The sequence below is a fragment of the Fringilla coelebs genome, assembly GCF_963513975.1.
Source record: "Fringilla coelebs genome assembly, chromosome: Z".
In the NCBI taxonomy this organism is placed as follows: domain Eukaryota; kingdom Metazoa; phylum Chordata; class Aves; order Passeriformes; family Fringillidae; genus Fringilla; species Fringilla coelebs.
In genome coordinates, this window is record NC_140031.1 from 29,514,345 (window position 1) to 29,535,699 (window position 21,355).

Consider the following 21,355-nt stretch of genomic DNA (forward strand, 5'->3'; position numbering starts at 1 on the left):
GATATTTAATGTTTTAGTTCAGATCTTACATCACCTGGTACTGATTCTGCTGGTAGGAGAAATATTACTCCTCCCCCTAATATTTCCTTTTCCATTCTTCTTACTATCATTTGCTTGTGACAGATTTCTGATGATGTAAGGATGGCCATCTGTGAAACAGGATTGAATCATCATAGGTATCAATAAGTGAGTGGGGAAATAAAAGGATAAAACAAACATGTTTTAAAAAATTTATCTGCTCAACATGGCTTAATTTTCATTTTACAAGCAGCCAACATATAGTCATGGTGGCTATGAAAAATGCCAATAATTCTATCTGCAGTCATGAGATAGCAGAATGGGAATACCTAAATGGAGGTCATGCTAAAATTAGTCACTTAGCTGAAAGTGTCTGAAAGTGTCTTAGCTTAGTTGTCTGAAACTATTTAACAGGTGTACATTCTTAGCCAAAACTGTCGATGAAGAACTCTTTCAAGCTAAACAGAGCTGCTCTGCTTTTGTCCACCAGTATTTCAGTTTCTCTTCTTAGATCACAACTGTGAGATATCCTTTTAGGAATCATCATCCATAAGTTTATTTTCTTTCATGGATATACACAATAACTACAAATACAATATAGTCTAGCCATAATAGTGATTTGAAGACGATGTTTGTCTCTTAGGAACATCAAACTGCTGTAAAAAGGTACGGCATAAATGATTTTGTACTACTGCCAATATTTCATAAAGTAAAACTAATCCTATGCCGAAATATGTGAAACTGAACTGGGTAACTTTACAGTATTTTATGTAAAACAGAAATTTGGCTAGATGAAATTCAGCAACATGAAATTCATTGAGAATTAGAAGTAGGTAAAATAGACCTTTGCAAAGACATGATAGGTGGTAACTGGCAGCAGGAAAACTTTCTCCATGTAAGTTGATCTAGAAAATACAACGGAACAATCAATCATCTGAAAAGAATATGCAGGATGATAAAGAGATGAATTAAATGTCACCTGTAAAAAAATGTAGGGAAAGAGTTAGGAGAGATTTCTCAAAAAAATCTGGTATCTACAGATACCTTCTTATTACATCTTTTAAGATCTTACATCAGCCTACTCTTGTTTTTCCAAAGTAAATGATCTCTGAAAATTTTGACTACAGGAATTTACAATGATAATTAAGAAATCTCGGACTGCTGTTTCATTAATTTTCTAAAGTGACATCTCTATAGCTTGAAAAAAGATTTCTAATGTATGGCTTTAAATTCATGACTGTAGTGGGTTATTTATAAAATAATGTTGTGCAAGAGAAGGGAAAATTTGTAAAATTCAAACTATGGAAAAAAAGAAACCAAAACATTCCCTGATTGAAAAAAAATGTATTTGATAAGTTTTTCATATAGAAACATGAGTGGAAATATTTTTAAAAGTACTAGGCATAAAAAAACTAGGTGAGGCACTTGCCAGAAACTTCTCACAATACTTACAGGAGTTATTAAATTATTTTCATATATATTAAATTATTACAACAAAGTTTTTTAAGAACTACACAAAAGTCAACAATAACACCTCTTAAATCAGCACACTCAAGTGCATATACCTAAAAACTGAACTCAACACACTGAATCATGTACTTACAGTGATAGACCCTTGTATGTTTACTTATTGTTTCAGAATTTATAAGGCGCAGTATTTCCTAAACCACTACCATGTCCATGTTTGCAATTAACAGAACTGAAATATACAGTATCTTTGAACTCAGCTACGGAATATGAGATGTGTATTTCATTATTCTTTTGTACCCTTTTCTGGCTACCAGTTAAATCTCATCACTTTTTCTTTATAAAGATCAGTAAATTAAGTATTTAAAATTGTACTGCATGGAAGGTTAATCTTTATTTGCAAAACATAATTTTTGCATAGCCAAAGAAAATACTTCAAATTATTTTATAACATTACAGACAAATATTTCTAAGTCTGTACTATTTCATAAGCCATTCCAAGAAATCTGCATGCTATTGTATTGGCTGGGTTGTATTGGGTTGTATTGGCTACCTCACCTTTTGTTTCACTATTTCACAAAATCCTGTGTGATTTTCAAGCAGCGGTGTTTAGTTTCTTAATCCTCCCTGCACAGCTACCCAGGAGAGGCTTTACAACATAAACTCTAAAGTAGCATTTTCTCAGCAGGAACAACAACATTCCTCTTCAAAAAGAGGCTTAATAAAAATAGGACTGTAATGAACATGCTAGCTCTGGTCACAAAGTGCTACACATAGCATGACTACTGAAAGTTCAGGAAGTTTTGCAGAATGATACTCCTTTGGCTCTTCAAAAGTCTTATCATGCAATATATGATTGAGATAAATGTCTTTCCAGTGTATTAAGCTCATGCACAGGTATTTTCTCAGTTCCCTTATTTCTCTTCATTCCACTTTCAAAAGCCTGTCCTACTAGCAACCACCTGACATTAATCACTGTGACTATACAGCAAACAGTTTCAGATAAACACTGGTGTACATAATTTATACAGTTCCAGCTGAAACACAGAAAATTTCTCCTACTGTGCAGTTAATATCCAGAATATGTACAGTCCTTCCTCCCATTTGTCTAGAAATCAGAGACATCCCACTGCACATTTTCTAACACTACAGCCCTGCCACTCCATTTGTCTAATTTCTGTGCCCTCTAAGATAGCTGTCTCAGATGACAGGTTACTTCATAATAGCTCCTTCTCATTTCAGTACTACCAGGTAGAGTGAAAATACAGAAATGAGCTTGTATTATCATTGAATCTATTGCTAGCAGCAGAAACAAAAGCTGTAATACCTTGGATTTATCATTTCTGATTTGGAATTGTTTGGGGGCCTTTTTTGTTTTGTTGGCTGCTTTTGTCTCCATTTGGTGCTGTTTTCTGTTTTAATGTGGAAATGTTGTGCACTTCTGAGAGCCTCATAAAAATCTCTCACAATTGCTTCAATATCTGTGGGTTTCAATGGACAGGGACACACTATACAGTAAATATTTCTCCTTTTTTTTAAATTTCACTTTATGCAGCAGTGAATGTTTGACATTGAATCGATCAGTTTCTAATAACATAAAATGGAATAACCACCCTAGACACTTTCTACAGAAATTTTACTTCTTTCAGGCTTATATACTGCGTGTGGTACACTAATGCAGTGTATCAGTATTTTTGTAATGAAGAGTATTAACATAATCAACAAGAGTAAGAGAAAATTGTGGCTCAAGACAAACAAACTGCCTTCTGCATAAATGCCCTGTTGTAGTGTCTCTCTTTACTTTCCAGACAACAAGAAAAATAGAGCAAACAGGAGCAACATTAGAATATATATGTATTGTGCTCTACATTTTTACTTACAACCTGCACACTTCTGTGCTTTACTCATATACCTAGTAGTTGAAGCTAAGGCTTCTTCATGCCCTCAGGGTCTTGACAAAACTTAATAAAGAAATAACCATTAAAATATTTTTAAAAATGAAAACCGGGATTCCTGAAAATTAACTGAACAGAATTGCTGCTGGTTTCTTCACTAGAAGAAAGCAGCTATTTCCTTCTTCCTGAACAATTTATAGACTTATATATGACACTAGAACTCTTGTTCTACAACAAGGAAAAAGGTTTGATATCCACCATTTGGAAGACCTAAAAACAGATTTAGGTGGCTTTAACATGAAATGAATGGACAGCAAAAGGAAAGCTACTTCATCTCTGATGTCTGGGGAGTAGGAACATCCTACACCTTGTTTCTTTTTATGCTTATACGTGGATCACAATACAGGTAGGGTTGAAAGGCACTGCAGTGGGATCATCTGGTCGAACCTCCCTGCTCAAACACGGTCAACTGAGCTCACATTGCACAGGATTGCATCCAGACAGTTCCTGAATATCCACAGTGAGGGACAGTCCACAACCCCTCTAGGCAATCTGCTGCAGTGCACAGTTACATCCGCACTAAATTCTTCTTAATATTCAGATGAATCTTCCTGTGCATCAGTTTTTCTTCCTGCTGCCTCTTGTCTGCCTTTTGCTTGGCATAACTGAGAAGAGCGTGGTCCATAATCTTTGCACTTTACTTTCACTTAAAGACATTGATAAGATCCCCTCTCAGCTGTCTCTTCTCCAGGTTACACATGGTCATTTCCTTAAGTCTTTCCTCACAGAAGAGATGCTCAAGTCCCCTCATCATCTTTGTAGACCTTTGCTAGATTTGCTCCAGGAGTTCCATGTCTCTCTTTTACAGAGGTGTCCAGAAGTGGACACAGAACTCCTGACGTGGCCTCACCAGGGCAGAGAAGGGGGAGGATCACCTCCCTCAACCTGCTGGCAATGCTCCTTCTAATGCCCCCCAGGACACCACTGACATTCTTGGCCAGAAAGGCATGTGTATTAAGCACCAATAAATAAAAGAATCAAAGCACTGTTCCACTCTTATGGTTCTCAGCACAAACTCGCAAAACAAAAACCTCCAAACTAAATTGTATTGACTACTCTTGTCAGCCTGTCTCCAACAGCCAACTTACAGACTTCTCTTTTCAAGCCTTGCTTCCCTTCAAATTCAGCGTTTTCATATGGGTGAATCTGTCATGGAAAGCAGCCAACTTCTTTACATACAGAAAACCAAAAGCAGTTTCCAGTTATCTCAGACATTCATTCTTGGTCCAGACTCTCACAATATTCAACCTAACAAGTGCAAGTTTAGTCTGGAATGTTTCCTGATTTACTTTTTCTGTTACTCTAGTAACAGAAAAAAGAACCCAATATTTTATCTCTGGTAAGGCCTTGAAATGTTATCATCTGTAGATGCCTTTTCTGCCCTTCTTCCTTCTCACACTGTAAATTTCTAAGACCTATAAGCTAAAAATTTATTTATATTCGTAATTCTTTGAGACCCAAATACTAAGAATTGGTCATAGAATAGGAACCTAACAAAACATGGTAGCAGGATCTGTAATGCATGGAACTAGTTACTCTATATGGCCACAGAGAAAAACTGACAAATTTAGTTGTAAAGACACAGACATATCAGAAAAAAATGTTGGTGTTCCATGCTGCATAAATTATTTGTAGTAGTCAAGCCGGGATTTGTGAAAGAAACAATCAAACAAAATGAATGTAGGTAGATAGTTCTGCTCCTGGAATTATCCTGATTTCACTGACATTCCATATTAGGGTTGCAATACTTGTAGGCTGAATTCTGAGTAAAATCTGACTTCCACCTCTGGGTGACATCTCCAAAGAGGCACAAATGACAAGCTGGGTCTGTGGCAGAACCACTGCAGAGCAATTAAAAGAACATATGAAAGTTATATAGGCATCTTCTGCCTAAATAACCTATGTAACCCAGAGTCGCATACATACCACAGGGACGAGTAAAGCGTAAGCAATCACAGCTCCAACTCACTCTACTCTCTCTTGTATTTCATTAAATCTAGTTAATTCCTGTTGACATCTATAGTATATATTTATTCCTACAGCAGCTATGTGAGGCAGAGGCACTCTTTCCCAAAAAAGCATCATCAATGGAGTGTTTTTCCAAAACAACAGCTTTCTACTGTTGCAGACTGTACAAGTTTAAGATTTGTGTAAGTTTGCAAAGTAGAGGCTTTGCAATAATAGAATTATCTTCCAGGCTAATGCCCTTAGCACTGAATTATGCCGTGTCTTGGGAAGTAATACAGCAAACCATTGTATTTTTAGCAATTCAAATTTTAACCCCATCAAAACTTCTTAATAATGTCCTTTTTCTCTGCAGGCTCCTTGCTTTCTATGACATTACCCCTTTATCTAAATCCACAGTCACAGTATGTTCATGAGTTCTCATATGTTCCTAGTTTCAGATTAAATCCATAAATCTACTCCTGGGGCAAATATATTTCCGCAGTTGCAAAAGCCATATGTATTACGGTTGGATAAAATTCTCAATCTTTATATTTCAGTGGTTTTAATTAAAAAAATAATTTAAATTTAAATTTATTTTAATTTTAACTTCATAACCAATAAGAATTTTTTCATTCATCATTTGCATATGTATATCATTATGTATTGCTTTTAAAACAGGATGCAATACTAGTGTGTCAGAAGTAGGCACTGAGACACTATTATTTCTCTTACAATCAAGCAAAGAATAGGCAGCAAAGCTACATATTTGTTACCAAAAAGCTATTTATAATCAATAGGACTTGTAAAGAAACAGACCACATTGTACAGTCAGTCCAGATGCCCCCTCTATCTTTTGCAACTGTTGTGGTTCTTGGTGGAGAGGCATAAGGGCTGTTGCTTCTCTACAAAAGCCAAAATGAGAACTTCAGTTTAGACTACTCTCTTTCAAAACACATGCATACTCATTTCATGACCTGTAGTCTTGTAAATACATTACAAGAAACTATGAATACAAAGAATATTATTTCCACCTGAGTTTTCATACTGTTTTTGCTTTTCCTTGCTCCTCCTCCCAGTCCTCCTTTAGTTCGCAAAATTTCTAATGGAATATAAAATGTCATTTTATGTTCATTTTCAACAATGTGGAAACTGTACATAAAAAGTCCTCCTATCAGTTTATAAAGGCAAAACCTTATCTAAGGGAGTCAAGAACAGGTCCACAGTGCTGTTAAAACATCAATATATGAATCTTCCTGTTTTCATTGGCTTGACTGGGAAGAATTTTTAAGATAAGGAATAAACATGTCATTAGAGGTAAGAATTTTAAATGCTTCCTCTAAGAAAAAAATATAAATATTTCCTCTAAGAAAAAAAAAAGTATGTCCTTAGAGTTAGTTTTTATATGCACATAGTGTTGCTAGCTGTCTCCAACATTAATGTCCGAACAATGATTAAAATAGCTAATAAAATTATAGAAACTTTTTTTTCTAGTAAAAATTGAACTCTGGAGAATAACACGAAAAAAGAAAACTTCCTTGGGATAGAGGATCAAGAAAAAAACATATTGTAATTACACATTCCACAGATTTTCCTCTAAATTCTGTAAAGCTGTTTAATCATCTTCAATTCCTATAAACAGGCACCTAGTAATTTCACAAACCTTGTAATGCCATGTAATATCAAAATACAAGACAGTAATTTTCAGCCATAAAGCCAGCCCTGCAAACTGAAGAGTGTGGTATTTCATGAAGTGTCTCCAAATCCAGTGTCTATTCACTTCCAGATGACAAAACAAAATGTTCAGGGCATTTGACTACTAGTATTTTCTCCCCTGAATGTTATCTAGACAGTAGGCTTGGCAGTACATTAATATCCTCACCCCTAACAGAGTTGAAAATATTGAATACTGTTTTCAAAAACTTCTTACTGAAGTAATACAGTTCAGGTGACATATATCTGAAGTGGAAGAAGCCTTCACCTTTTTTATGATTGCTTCTTGTGGGAGAAATTCTGCAGCAGCTTAACTTCATCTAAAAACTGTTCATGCAACTTTTCAAATTCACTGTTAATTGAGCAAATTTCTGTGTAAATGCTGACTGAACAAATCTAAGGTACCCAGGGCAGCACCAAAATGTGAATCAAGTGCTTTCATAAAGTGACTGGCTTGAGTAGTAATTGATAACCTGTTGTGTGTGGCACTCCTGTTTCACTTATTTCTTTTTTTCTTCAGTCTATTCTGTCATACCCTACATTCTCACATTACCATTTTATGGTCAAAAGTCACAAACACAGCAGTTGAGTATTTTTTAAAAAAGTTTATAATGAACAGCAATGGGACTATAGCGAGGTCCATTTGTAAAGAACTGCATTTACCACTGCCAGAGAGGATCCTCTGCTTTACAACAAGGCAGTATGTTAAGCTCTATGAAGTGAATTGGTCATGTTTAGAAAGAACTTACCACGTAAAACAGTGAGTCTCGTGGACACACTTATTTCGCCAACACTGTTGGAAGCCACACACTCATAAATGGCTTCATCTCGGGGTGTGCGCAGTGGCTGTATTCTGAGAACTGATCCAGATCCATCATCAAACTCTATTACCTATAAAAGGAAACAAAAGCTGTCACAGGTGTTGTTACAAATACCCACCCCTCAGCTAATCTGCTCATGAACAGGGGCCTGTTGGTATTCCAGTCACCAAAGACAGGTTCGTTTCTCAAGTTTATGTAGCAGGACAAATTCCAGCCATATGGGAAAATGTTTAAGCAGCAATACTTGGAACATGCATTGCTTGTCAGTGAGTACTCAGTGGCCACTTTAATATAGCTTCAAGAAATACAGGGCAAAAACCAAATGGACAAACAACAAAAAATAACCCCTGCAAAAAAACAAAAACAAAAACAAACAAAAAAACATGCCAGCAAACAAGGGCTCTAAGAAAAAAAGTCTGACTTAATGCTCTCTTATTCTGAAGTTAACCACCAATGCTTCTCAATTCTCTTAGCTAAAGTACTTTACCTTAAAATGACAGTTACATTCATTTTAATTGCTGCCAGCTATATTCCCTCTCTACTCACAGAGTGCAGCTCACTCACTCATTTGGCTCCAAAGTTAATAACTGTCTGCAATTTCTGAACTAAACAGGATGACTCAGTTTAGCTTTGTATTTAACCCACAAAATAAGTAAATTTATCTAACAAAGTGATCATTTAGGAGGCTAAATAGTACAGCAAAACTTCTAAGACTTAGTTTTAAAATTGCAATATACACACAAGAAGTAATAACATTTATATGAGAAAATTCACTAAAAAGATCTTATTTCCTTCTAATCTGAAGTCAGAATCCCATCAAATATTGGTGAGTGCTTCAATGCTCTGCAGGTCCTGGAAAAACCTTTTTAATAGTTAAGTAATAGCAGTAATCTCTTTAATCTACTTTTTTAAAAAGAAATTTTAAAAATCACTGAGAGACACCAGTACTACCAACAGATAAATGGTACTTATAAACAAAGGATGGTCACAATTTTTTGTTTTGTTTTTCTCTACAAAATAATTATTATCTGTCCATAATCTATATATACATGCACACATGATTTACATATATGTCTGTCTGCACGTATGTTTGTGTCCTCCTGTCTCATTTTCACACACGCAACCAACGAGATCACTGTACATGTTGACAAAAGAGAGCTATGAAGTCCAGGGTTAGAAATTATGGTAAATATGCCCTGCATCTCACTATTCCCATCGTAGGAATCGCTCAGTTTCTACTTAGCATTGGGAGAGGTGCAAGTAAGAAAGGAACCCTGGGGTACTTTGATACTGAATTTGTTTGATAGTTCACAGGATGCATTTTTCTTGTTCTTCCAGTAAAGCCATCTTAAACCAGTCTAGATAAGATAAAATATCCACCCAATCCACAATTAAAGGAATAACTAGAATTCTCAATAAATTGACATTTATAAGGGGAAAAAAAATCAAAGTCTTTAAGCAGTCAGACTAACAATTTAGAGATATAAAATGAGAGCACAGGATCCGAATACTCACAGACATATTTAAAATAGATTAATTGCTATTGTTTAAACCTGAATGCTGAATAAATGTATCTGGACCGACACTGAAAACAATTGCAGCAGATTGGATTCGGCAAATACTGCAGAGATTAAGTTTCAAGTCTGGTGTCTCAAAAATATGTATCGTAAAGGAGATTTATTTTTCGTGCAATGAGTTCTCCCCTTTCCTGCATGCCACAGCTAGTTAATTCCTATCTCTTCCTCATCTACTGGAGGAGATTTTATTTTTTTATGACAGAGATTTTTTAATAAAAGCATTTTTGCACACAGGGTAGAATGATGTAATTTTCAACTTTTATTTTTCCCTTCTCTGTTTTTTTTAAGTTCCTCTGAGAAGGACTTCTCAGCAAATTAAAGCAGATATATGTAATTCCTATTATTTGAATTAATTTGCAGGAAGAGGAGAAAAAAGGATCCTCATTCAGAGTCTATATCTGTAATATAAATAAAAGCTGAAAGATTACTAGAGAAGACCCTCGAGGTCTTACTGTATATTTTAATTTCAGATGCCCTGCCTAGCTTTCACTGCTATTGTCAATAAGTTGGGAGAATTAGCTGGTAAGAAAGAAATTTCAATGACAATAGTCTTCAAATATATAAACAGTCAAGAGAGAAGAAATAAACTATTTGCTTCCCAATTGCTACATACATCAAGTTCCAGCAAGAGTTCTGGTTTCCCATGGGGCACAGGTAATCATGACAAGTTTCATTAAACCCTGTAGGAGACTTTCCAAGTTTATTGAATTATAACAAACTAACACCCAGCATCCCTGGGAAAGCATGTGGATAAGATGGACCAATAGAATCCTTTCCAGCTGTATTTACTATATGAAGACAGGTGTTCTGGCAAAACATTTTGGTGTCTGTCATCACTAAGCAACTCAGAGAAATATACAAAATACTAATGTGAAAGAAACCAAACTAAATATTCTCTTATTGGTTCAGCTGAAAATCTCAAGACATTTCTTGCTTCCCAAATGTTTCAAATGTACTTTTTGAATCTCATTTCTACTGTTGTTCTTTTCTTATTTACAGATTCTATGGCATGAATTAACAGCCTTACTTTGAACAGCAAGAAAAGCTGTTTAAAATAAGGATTTGGTATGCACACTTTGTAACTGCTCTGCTCAGCAGACATGATAAAAATTATAAAACACTTGGCAAGCGTCATCTATTTGTCCGAAATACACTTCAACTTACTTGGCTATACTGTTTGTTCAACAGTCCACTAAAGGCATTTTTAAAACATTTTAAGATGTTTTTTAAAGTTACATGCAAATAATTTTTATGGAAATAAAACTACTTTATGTTTGCTTATTCTCCCTAAAAACAGGTACACAGACCCATAAAAAGCAATATATTAAGGAAATATACCATGACACATTGCAGAATAACACAAAGTAAACATATACATGCTCCATTTTTCTGTTTAGAATTCACTTTGAGTGAAAGTTCTGTTAACAGAAGAGGATAAATTGTGTAAAATTTATGATAAAACTTCTATGTTAATCCCTCTAGCCAATTACAGCTCTGCATATCCTCTGCAAAGTGCAAACAATTTTTGGCACTAGGAGGTAACATTTAAATTAATGATTTTGTTTTTCATGTCGTAGTAAGTACAGAAGCCAGAAATTATAATGGTTGATGAACGAATTTCAATGTCTTTAGATATTTATTGAACCAAAAATCAAGAAAATAAATTTGGTATACAGAAGAAATGCAGTTCTTCTAAAAGAATCTAACCTGAAAGCCAGGAAAAATAATCTTCCCAAATGCTAATAAAAATTAATATAGAGGACTTTAATATTCATTCAGTTGTTAATAACTGTATGTTAGGTAATTTTCTCATATAATGCATGTCACAAACATTTTATATACAAATCATTAATTTTTGAAGAGTTGTTTTTAAGCAAACAGAAGTCTCATATCTAACACTGAAAACATTTAAGAGACAACTGCAGACTCTTAGTGCCAGTTTTGATATTTCTTCTAAAAGCTTTCCCCCATTTTCTGAGTTTTTACTTCATGTTAAAGGTCAATCCTTATTTGACATTAATTATTCTTGCCTCTACAGGAGGGAATAGTACTTGTTTTCTTATTTCCCCTAAGTAATCAGAATCCTTTGAGCAGATTATTTGCACTGTTTCCTTTAACTGAAGGTTGTGGTTCTTCCAAGCCTTTTCCTAATTTATTGTTAAGAAAAAAATCAAAAGCAAGCAACTTTTACTTTTCCTCTTCAGCAGCAGGAACTACAGTGCCCCTTCCATCTCCTTCATCAAAAGGGGTAAGGAATTGTGGCAGCAGAAGCAGCCAAAGACTAAGCCTGCTTGATCCACCTTGTCAGAAAAGGAGGTGGTTTGCTCTTTGGAGACAGCAGTCACTGCTCAACTCATGTCCCCACCAGCTCTTCATGATGCAGGAAACTGAACAGAGGCATCACAGAGCCCCTCAGTTCAACCATGCTAGCTTAGAAAACAGCAGTAGTAGTTTTCTCTTTAATGGTTCCACGCACAACCAGGCTTCAAAATTTAAAACTTCATTTGAGTATTCCCACCAAATTATCCCTGAGAGACAATTCTATTCTGCTAAATCGCCGTTAATAAAGCACACAGAGTGGGATCAAAACCAAAGTTGGAATAAAATGTTTTTCAGAGGAACAGAACAATGGACCTAATACCTCAAATCTCTGATTGCTGACTTTCTTTCCTTTTTTGTTCCAGACAATTTTAGGTCTTGGATCTCCTGTGGCTTGACAGATGAATGAGGCAACTCCTCCTGAAACCCCTGTCTGGTCAACAGGAGTTCTTGTAAACTTTGGTGGTGCTGAAACAAAAAAAAAAACAAAAAACAAACCCATATTAATCCAGGCAGTAAACATAAAAAAAAGTCACATCAAGATTTAAAAATTAAAGAAAAAAAAATGCTTTGTTTCTCCAGTGATATCATTCACCTGCATGAGAAAGCATTCTTTTTAAAAACCTAAAAGGTCAGGAAAGTACTTACAGACTTTACTACTGAAATTTGTATTAAAATCGAAATTTAGTGGCATTGGAATAGCAAGATCACACATTATATTTTAACACCATTATAAATAAAAAATACAATTTGACTTCTGTTGCAAAATGAGCTCATCAATCAACTGGAATAATATCACGATTAGCTACTTGATGCTGTGATCACAGGGTGTCATGAAAACAGGAAGCTCACCTTTGAGACATTAAAATCAGTGACATTTAGGAGAAAGCATTTGTAATTTTGCATGGGGAAGGTAAATTATTATGTATTAAGAGTCCAGGCAAAAAGGAATGTATAAGAAGAGAAATTTACGCTCTGCTAATTTTCCTGGCAAAAATGTACCTAAACCAAAATGCAAGAGCACATCTCAGCAAAACTGTGTACTACTACTGCCATGGGGAAATTATGAAAGAACTTCTCTGATGTCAAACATTGCCAAAACCTTAGCAAATAAAACACACTTTAAGTGAAAATACTAGAGATCCTTTCCTAAGCCACAGGCCTTATGTCTGGACCACAATAAAGGCAAAAATATATTCTGATGAAGAGCATCTGGGTTTCAACATAACTGCTCTCTTTGAATTCGTTTTAACTCAGCACTGTGATATGTAAAGAGACTTCACTGAATCTATGCACTGACATTCTGTGGCACAAGTTGTAATCGTGGGCCACCAAGTGAAAAATTACACGCTGCCATTCTCCTTTAATTTTTTTTTTTTACATTCTGTGAATGCACTGTTAGAAGTCAAACCACTGAAAGAGAAACATTTCATGACAAAGTCCAAGAGCGCATAGTAACTCTGCATAGTACCTTAGAGGAAGCAAATAGCACACATAGCAATAAATCAAATTAAAAATCTTTCACCAAACTTAACTGCTCTAAGGAGTACAACCAGTTTTCCAGCAATTTCTTATGCAGAACTGTCTAAAATCTGGTGAAGGACTATAGGACTATAGCTGGTACAACTCCTTGCAAAAACTGCGTACTGGCTTCTGCAGAGCATTACTGCCTACATCGTGGAGTTGCAGAAATACAGCTGAATACTTAACATAGCTCCAGCTACCTGAACAACAGCATTTTGTGCCATCCTGCACGAATTTTTGTTGCTTTCACAACAATTAGTGAAGCTGTTGTTTATTAACCACCTATCATAAGAGGCATAGCATTAGACACAGAAAGCCAGGGCAGTTGTACATAATGATGCAATTTTCAACTTGTGGACATTTTTCAAGGAAAACAAGGTTTTAAGGCTGTATATAAAATCCACTTTCTTGTATGATGTGACTAATATTATCTACATCAATAAAAAAGCTTTACAGGCCAGTATAGAATGGAACTGGGGTGATCTTTGTTTTTCACTTAGACCATAACTTATCCAAAAAAAAATAAGGTATGTATCTGTCTGGTCAAAGCTCTTTTGCACAAGTAAGACATTTCTAGAAAAAACATTGCCACAACTCTCCTCCAATACGTCATATTGGAAGTAAGTCAGTTATTTTTCAAGTATCATATCATATCAGAGAAGATAAATTATTCTTTAGAACATAAATAAATTTATAAATTTAACTGCCATGGGGACAGGTAAGTACTACGCAATCCCTCTTTTTATTACCCTATCAAAACGTTCATCTTGATACATATAAAGCAACTATCATCAGGGTAAGGGTATGTGAAATCATAACCCAGCAGCAGCAGAAATGAAAAGTAGTGTTTGTTGCCTTTATCTTTATAAAGGTTGTTAATTAAGGTTTGACACAAATTATCTCCACAATTAATGTTGTCAGTTTCTTGACATTGATTGTGACCTAAGCAGCTAGGCACTCTGACAGCAAACACAATTAAACTGCACACACAGTTGTGCTTATTAACATGAGGGCAATTTTGATTGAGAACTGACAACTATTTTCAATCTCCCTTAACAACAGCAGTGCACAGTTCAAGAAAAACTCTCCACAACACAGTTCATTAAGCACAGCAACAATCTATATGGAAACCTTCCACTGCAATTAAATCTGCCAAAAAAATAAGATGTAATATGTTACCAGCTATGATACCAGTCTTTCAGCACTTTTGGAACTCTCCTTGGTAACATCAATAAATGCAGTTAAAATAACAGAACTGTAATTAAAATAAAATAAGTGAAATTCACTTAAAGTCAGCATCTCGTACTTCTGCACTTAAATTTTCTTAAGGGCATCATAAAAATTGCTGCAGTATATGCAGTTTTATATGCAAGAACAAGCCAAGTTTTGCCTGTTTATATACCAGTGCCTACTCAGATACTGATACTAATGGTGAATTTTGATCCCTTGTCAAGCTTAAAAATAAAATTAAAAAAAAAAATAGAGTGGGAGACACCCATAACTTGGACTTCTGAAGAGTACCATGAGCTTTGTCATTCAAGAGCTGAGGGCTCCCACCATCTCTTACTTGGTATGCACTTCCTGCTGGGAGTTGAGAAGCCGAAGTGACAACCATTAAGCTACTGCAAATGACACTCTTAATATAGGACGGAAAACTGAATTTATTGCTAGCTCACCTTAAATTCACTGAGCTTGCATTTATTTGTTTTACAGAGTTAAGCCCCACAGAAATTAGGCTGCTGCTTCAATGAACAGTCAAGCTGTCCCCTCAAGGGCCACAAGAATCTCTAAAATGAGAGGTGGTTTACCCCTATCCAGATAGAAGTGGAGTTTTTTTGCACATTATGGCTCCATAAAATATATTTTTAAAGTGACATGAAAATAACTCATTTTGATTGGAACATTTGAGTATCTTGGCATGAGCATAAGACATTTCTTTCTTCCCTTCTGCACCTCTACATTGACTTTCTAAAGTTTAAGTAGAATTCTGAAATAGTGAATGGAATTAATTAATTCACATTTCATCATGTTATATATAGAACAATCCATTTTAAAGCTGCTGTTCTGTTCTCTGTGCTGTGCTTTAAGGATAAGTAATACTTTTCGTTTGCACTCAAATAAAATGTCTGACAAAATATTTTGAAATTACTACTTTAGCCCCCTTTTATCCACAGCCCCTGCAAACTATTCTTGTGTAGAGACATTTTTATGGACATACTCCTCTTTGAAAAGCTGAATACGAGGAAAAGACTTCATCTTCTTTAAAGTGAGAGCCTGCAGTCCAACTACAGCTAGCTCAGCATGTGAACTTACTATGGACAAGATAGGTAGAGGATGCAGACCCTTGTACATTTGTTTCTAAATTCTCTGTTTGGGCTGTATGAAAGTTCCAAGTATAAAATAATTCTATTTAGAACTAAACTTCATCATGTGCCTGAAATACCAAAAATTTTACTAGGTCAGAACAAAAATTGTCAAAAAGCACATCATGCTGTGTCCTTTGTAAGCATATATAGCAAGGGTGAATAAAGACATCAGAAAAAATTTAAAATGCAAAGACACTTATTTCAAATGCCTCATCTCCTTATACATTCACACATATTTGAGGAGACTCCTTAAAAATACAGTAACTTTTTCAGTTATAAAGACTTATTTTGTACCAATAAGAGTTGGAAGATGACAATCTCAACTGTTCCCATGAAATGTTTTCAGCTCAGACTCAGAAATGTAGGTTGACAGCAGAGTAAACAATGTGGTCTGGCACACATACAATCACACATATCATTTTCACTTAGCACAGTCTTACTGGTCTAGCAGCATAAAGTTTCAGGGGGTATGCAAATGGACTCACTCTGAATAAAAAATTCTGTAATGATTCTTCCCAAGTCAAATTACACACTCAGAAGAAATTTTTGACACAGTAAAAATCCAAATAAACAGAATTAAAAAACAACTCCAAAAACCCTCAAAAATCCAACCAAGAAAAAAACCCACAAACCAAGCCAAACCAAACCAAACCAAACCAAACCAAACCAAACCAAACCAAACGAAATCAAACCAAACCAAACCAAACCAAACCAAACCAAACCAACACCGTAAGATATCCCATTTCCCATTTTGCAACATTCATTGTATTCCATAGACTTATGATATAATGCTATCTATATTCTAAATAAAAAGGTCGTAGACTGGTTCATATTTAATGATGGTGAAGGTGGTGAAGACTCCTGTCCAGGTAAAAATGAACAAATAGGCAAATGTTGCACATAATCACCGTCTGATACTGTATTGATGCATTACAAATTACACAACTTGTTATTATTTTCAAAATTCCTCCAGTAGTTAATATATTTTAAAACTATTTTATATATATACATAGTACTTAATAGAAAGTTTCTTAGTAGAAATTTCAAAACACCCTTATATACAGCATTAGCAGCTAATTTACTCATTAGTAATAATTTGTTAGACTGATCATTTTACAAGTAATTGTTTCACCTTAATTCTAACCTGCACTTACAGAGGACCTGCACACTGGCTATGTGAGAAAAGCTAATTAGTTTTTATTTCTAAAAGGACAAGAAATAATTTGTATTAATGGAATGCATAAAGAAACTACTAAGTTAACAAGTATGTCCCTAAAAGCTCTTATCTGTCAGTCACAAGCTGCGAAATTTTCCTCTTTCTCACTGTGAACATCTTAAAACTGCCTCTGCCTTCACTTCCTTCAGCAAGAAGAACAGCAACAACAAAATCTTCAGATCTCATCATACTCTGAGCAGTGGAATGGTTTTATTATCCTGTGAATGAAAATTATTGGTTTTGTATCTTTCAACTTTTAAATGCATTTCAGCCATGCCAATGAAGTCCTGCTGAAAATCTTGATCCATTTGATTCCCAGAAACTATTTCTAGGGACAAACAAGTGTTTCCCAAAAGTCTGGGTAAAGGAAATCAAGCAATTTTACTTTAAAGGCATCACAGCATCTCTTAAAAATTCAGCTCCTACAACACTCATAAAATCTTGATAATATAATTGAAACAGTCATCACCCCACCTTCTTTCTGTAATATGTATTCTTCTAAAAACAAAGGACTGGTCTTTGAGAGAGGTTTCTGGTTATGGTTATGGTCTGGGGCTATTTTTCCAATTTAGCAATAATCTCCAGTTCCCAACCTTCGATCTGCCAGAGCATACCACCCTACAGATTAGGTAAGCAGCTCAAAAAATAAAAATATCACTTGCTGCTGTCTCAAGGAAAATATGAAAAGTCAATCCTTTCTTTTTCATTTTCAAATTTCCTGCAATACACGGTGTCAGTGTAGTAGGCTGACCATTAGGTTCATTCCTCCCTGAAATACAAAGTCATATTGCAGACTTACAAGTAATGTTTCACAAGTAGGATAGGTAGGTTACATTTTCCAAAAGGTCTAATGTTAAAACAGCACACATTTAATGTGTACCTCTAAGCTCTGCAAACCTTGTTACCAGCTCATTTCATTGTGGATTATGTATGCTTTTTTAGAGACAGACATTATCTGAGCCCTAGGGACATGGGAGGTATATGAACTAACACAGACAGCAGCAGACGTTTATTTGCCAACTAATATCATTCACACACATTCACACATGTTCATTTTAAGCTTATAATAACTGAGATAATGAAAAAGGCTTTCACAAAGACGAAGAACCTATGAGAAAAACCTGCGAAAAAAACGCCTTTTACTAATAATATGGACCAATACATATATATTTGAACTAGAAAGAACCTGAAGAAGTGTTGTTCTGTTTCTATTTAAACTGTTGCAGGCAACCCACTAACAATTTAAGCTGGTTTCATGACAAATTTTTGGCACGTTCAGTGTCAAACTCAGGCCAACCATTAACTACTGCCCTATCAGAGCTTACCAGAGCAACACTGTGCTAAGCCTAACAGGAAGCCAGGGCTTGCAAGCTATCACAGTCAGTCTCACAGATGATCAGACTAAAGGAGAAACTTCCCAAAGCCAGGCCTACTCCCACAGCCATGCCCTCTTGCCTTCATTCCTCAAGTTGAGCGCACAGCCTTAGCTATCGGTGCTACATATGCATTAGCTTAAATACAAAATTTAGCCTTCATTTAAATACCGCTGCAGAAAATTAAAGTGGTTATACATTTGCTTCTAAATCTTCCCTTACTTACTCCATAGTCTCTTTGGTTCGTTCTATACAAAAATCCTGGTTTGCACCAGAGTTCAAGAAAAGAGAATCAGGACGTTTGGTTCTAGTATTCAACTAACCTGAGCACTGAAAGATGCAGGCATATGACTAAGTAATACTCACTATCCCCTAAATGCATAAGAGGGCAAGAATTCTCTTTTTTTTCCCCATGCCTATAGGAGTTCCAGCACTATTAACCCACTCATGATGTTCATGATGTTAACTCAACTGCAGATATGCCTTTAAGTGATAAAACAGCACATGTACAAATGCACATTACAAAACAAAATAGGTATAAGCTTGTGTATATACACAGTATTTATCATAAAATTATATGTAAAAGCTAGGTGGAACTTAATTTACCTGAGTGAGAAAGAGGACCTTGATAGTAAATCCAGTACTAAGCCTTCTTTCAGCAGAAAATAAAAAGCATGAAGTCTCTTGAATCTAAAAGGTTAGTGACGTGCACCACTTTATCCCCCAGGAATATTACATAACCTTGTCATATTCACTAATTTAACAAAAGGAAATTCTGCTTCAAAGCTCTCTACTGCTCCTTTTTCAAATTTTAATGTCTGCAGACTGCATATGAATTATTTGGTAACTGAGAGCTGACACTCCTTTCCAATGTGCAGAGTAAAAGCAGTGAATTTTAACATGCCAGGCAAGCTGATCTCTTTCCAGGAGAGTTTTGCTCCAAGAGAAAGGTAGGAAAAAATGAGACACTACAAGTTTCAATTAGGGACTTGGAATATCTGGGTTATGACTAGAGAGATGACCTTTAGAAGCGTTTCAGTCTTACTAAAACCCTCAAAATACAAGTACCAAAATGAGGAAGCATAAAACTGGGGCACTGTAACAATGAAATGAAACTTCCACTCATATTTTATTTATCTAAAAACAACAAAATGCATACCTTGCCATTTATGCTGATTACTGACTGTGAAAGGAAAATCAACTATCTAGTAATAATACCGAGTCTACATACTAATATGATTCAGTGTTAATGCTTGACAAGGCATCCACATAAGCAAATTCTCATAATTCCTATTCAAGCAAAAGTATGCTTGTGTCTAATCAAATCTCTCAGCCCATATGAACATATGCAATATGGGGAATTAAAGGGTTCAAGATGACTTTTTACTTGCAGAACAGCATTAGGAGATGACATGACTTGACATAAGCATAATTTATTGAGCTAAACTGGTAAAAAAAAAAAAGACAATATCATTAAGGCTGCTATAAAGTAATAATAATTAAAAAACCTAGTTAGGAGAGACTCATAAATCTCTTTCCTTCTTACTAAGTTAGGCCTGCTTCATCCCAAAACTCGATCAACACCTCTTTCTATTAATTATAAACCAACATTTACCATTTACCTACAAAGATCAGTTATATGCAACGTAAATTAGATGTTCAGCCAAGAAGACAGAATATATACTCTTACCAGCAAGCTCTGTGAGCTGGGCAAGGCAGCCCACCTTCAGCTGTACTGAAAGACAGGTTAGCATGGCCATAGGATGATGCATTGCTGATACATAAGCAGACATTCATAAACTAGGTCAGAAAACTGTTTATAGATATTAAAAAAGATTCAGTGACTAAAGGCCCCAGTGGATTGTCCCAGTTCCTTGCCTACAAGTCACTTACAATACATCAGCGTGGTACGCACAGCACAAGAAGCCTGCTCTGGGATATGGCTATGCAGACATAAAAGCACTGATTAGAATGTATTTACACTGGCAGCATTTTTGATGCTGTATATTTTCTGGAGTCCTACTGTGTATAGGTCCTGCTGTAAATAACAACCACATTTTGTTGTCATTAAGGACAATGCACATCAAAACTGCAAGAAATACGAGTCATAGGGTGTTCAAAGTTCATCTGCTCCATGAACCTCTACAGGGGCTAAATGTGTTCTAGATTGTCTCAAGTAAAATTATGCCAGCATAGATTTGAAGCACATTGAAGCATGTAAGAATATGAGGACTAAAACCTCATACAAAGATATGCACAACAGAGGTGATGCCAGATCACAAATTTGATTAAAAATCAGAAATGTAACCAAAAGAAACATACCACCACATACAGTTAAACTTCTAATCACTAGAAGTTCATTTCTGTTTTAATTCTGACATGTAATAGCACTTCAAACAATGACATCTACTCTGCCACTTATTACCTAAAATCACTGAAAATAGAATTACTTGATATCCTGTATATCAATGTAGCATTGCATTACAAGAATCTTGCATGGTTAGACAGGTTACTTCAGTAATTTTTAATGTAATTTTCAGTAGTTAGAGATAGATCTAAGGTAAACCTGTAGTGCTGTGCCTAGCTTATATCTATCTCATCTATCTCTCAATAATGTATTTTCCATTCTTCTCTAAAATAAATTATTCTTCTTTTAAAAAGACATACCAAGAAATCATAATACTGCCTATAACTGATACTCAGTAAAGAGTATGCTAGTAAAAGAATGGCATAAGACTTTGTAGGACACCATAAAACCCTTTTTCTTAAAATAAATAAGGAAAAAAATTACATTTGACCTGGCATAGAGATTTTCACTCTGAAGTCTGTTATAATTGGAAAGTATGATTCATGGGTGTTTTAAAAAGAAAAGTAGAAATTACTAAAATGTAACTACCAACAAGGATTTCATTCTTTATTTTCTTGCAAAGGCAGATATTAAAAAAAAAATTAAAAAATGGTATCAGTCCTAGTCATGCTTTCCTTTTAAGCTCATATCTAAGTAGCACAAAGAAAACAAATTCAGTGAAGTTTTGTCTCAAGAGATAGAACTGGAAGCCAGA

At 35.2% G+C, this 21,355-nt stretch overlaps 1 protein-coding gene across 1 annotated transcript in view; it reads right to left on the reverse strand.

Moving 5' to 3' along the window:
* Positions 1–21,355, reverse strand: part of PTPRD (protein tyrosine phosphatase receptor type D) — a gene marked incomplete at its 5' end in the record, with an annotated part of 283,346 nt that overhangs the window by 211,439 nt on the left and 50,552 nt on the right. Inside the window, 2 exons of the mRNA XM_084225157.1 lie at positions 7,847–7,988; positions 12,137–12,282. Of these exons, the coding sequence (XP_084081283.1) occupies positions 7,847–7,988; positions 12,137–12,282 (288 nt within the window). The remainder of the gene's footprint in view (positions 1–7,846; positions 7,989–12,136; positions 12,283–21,355) is intronic.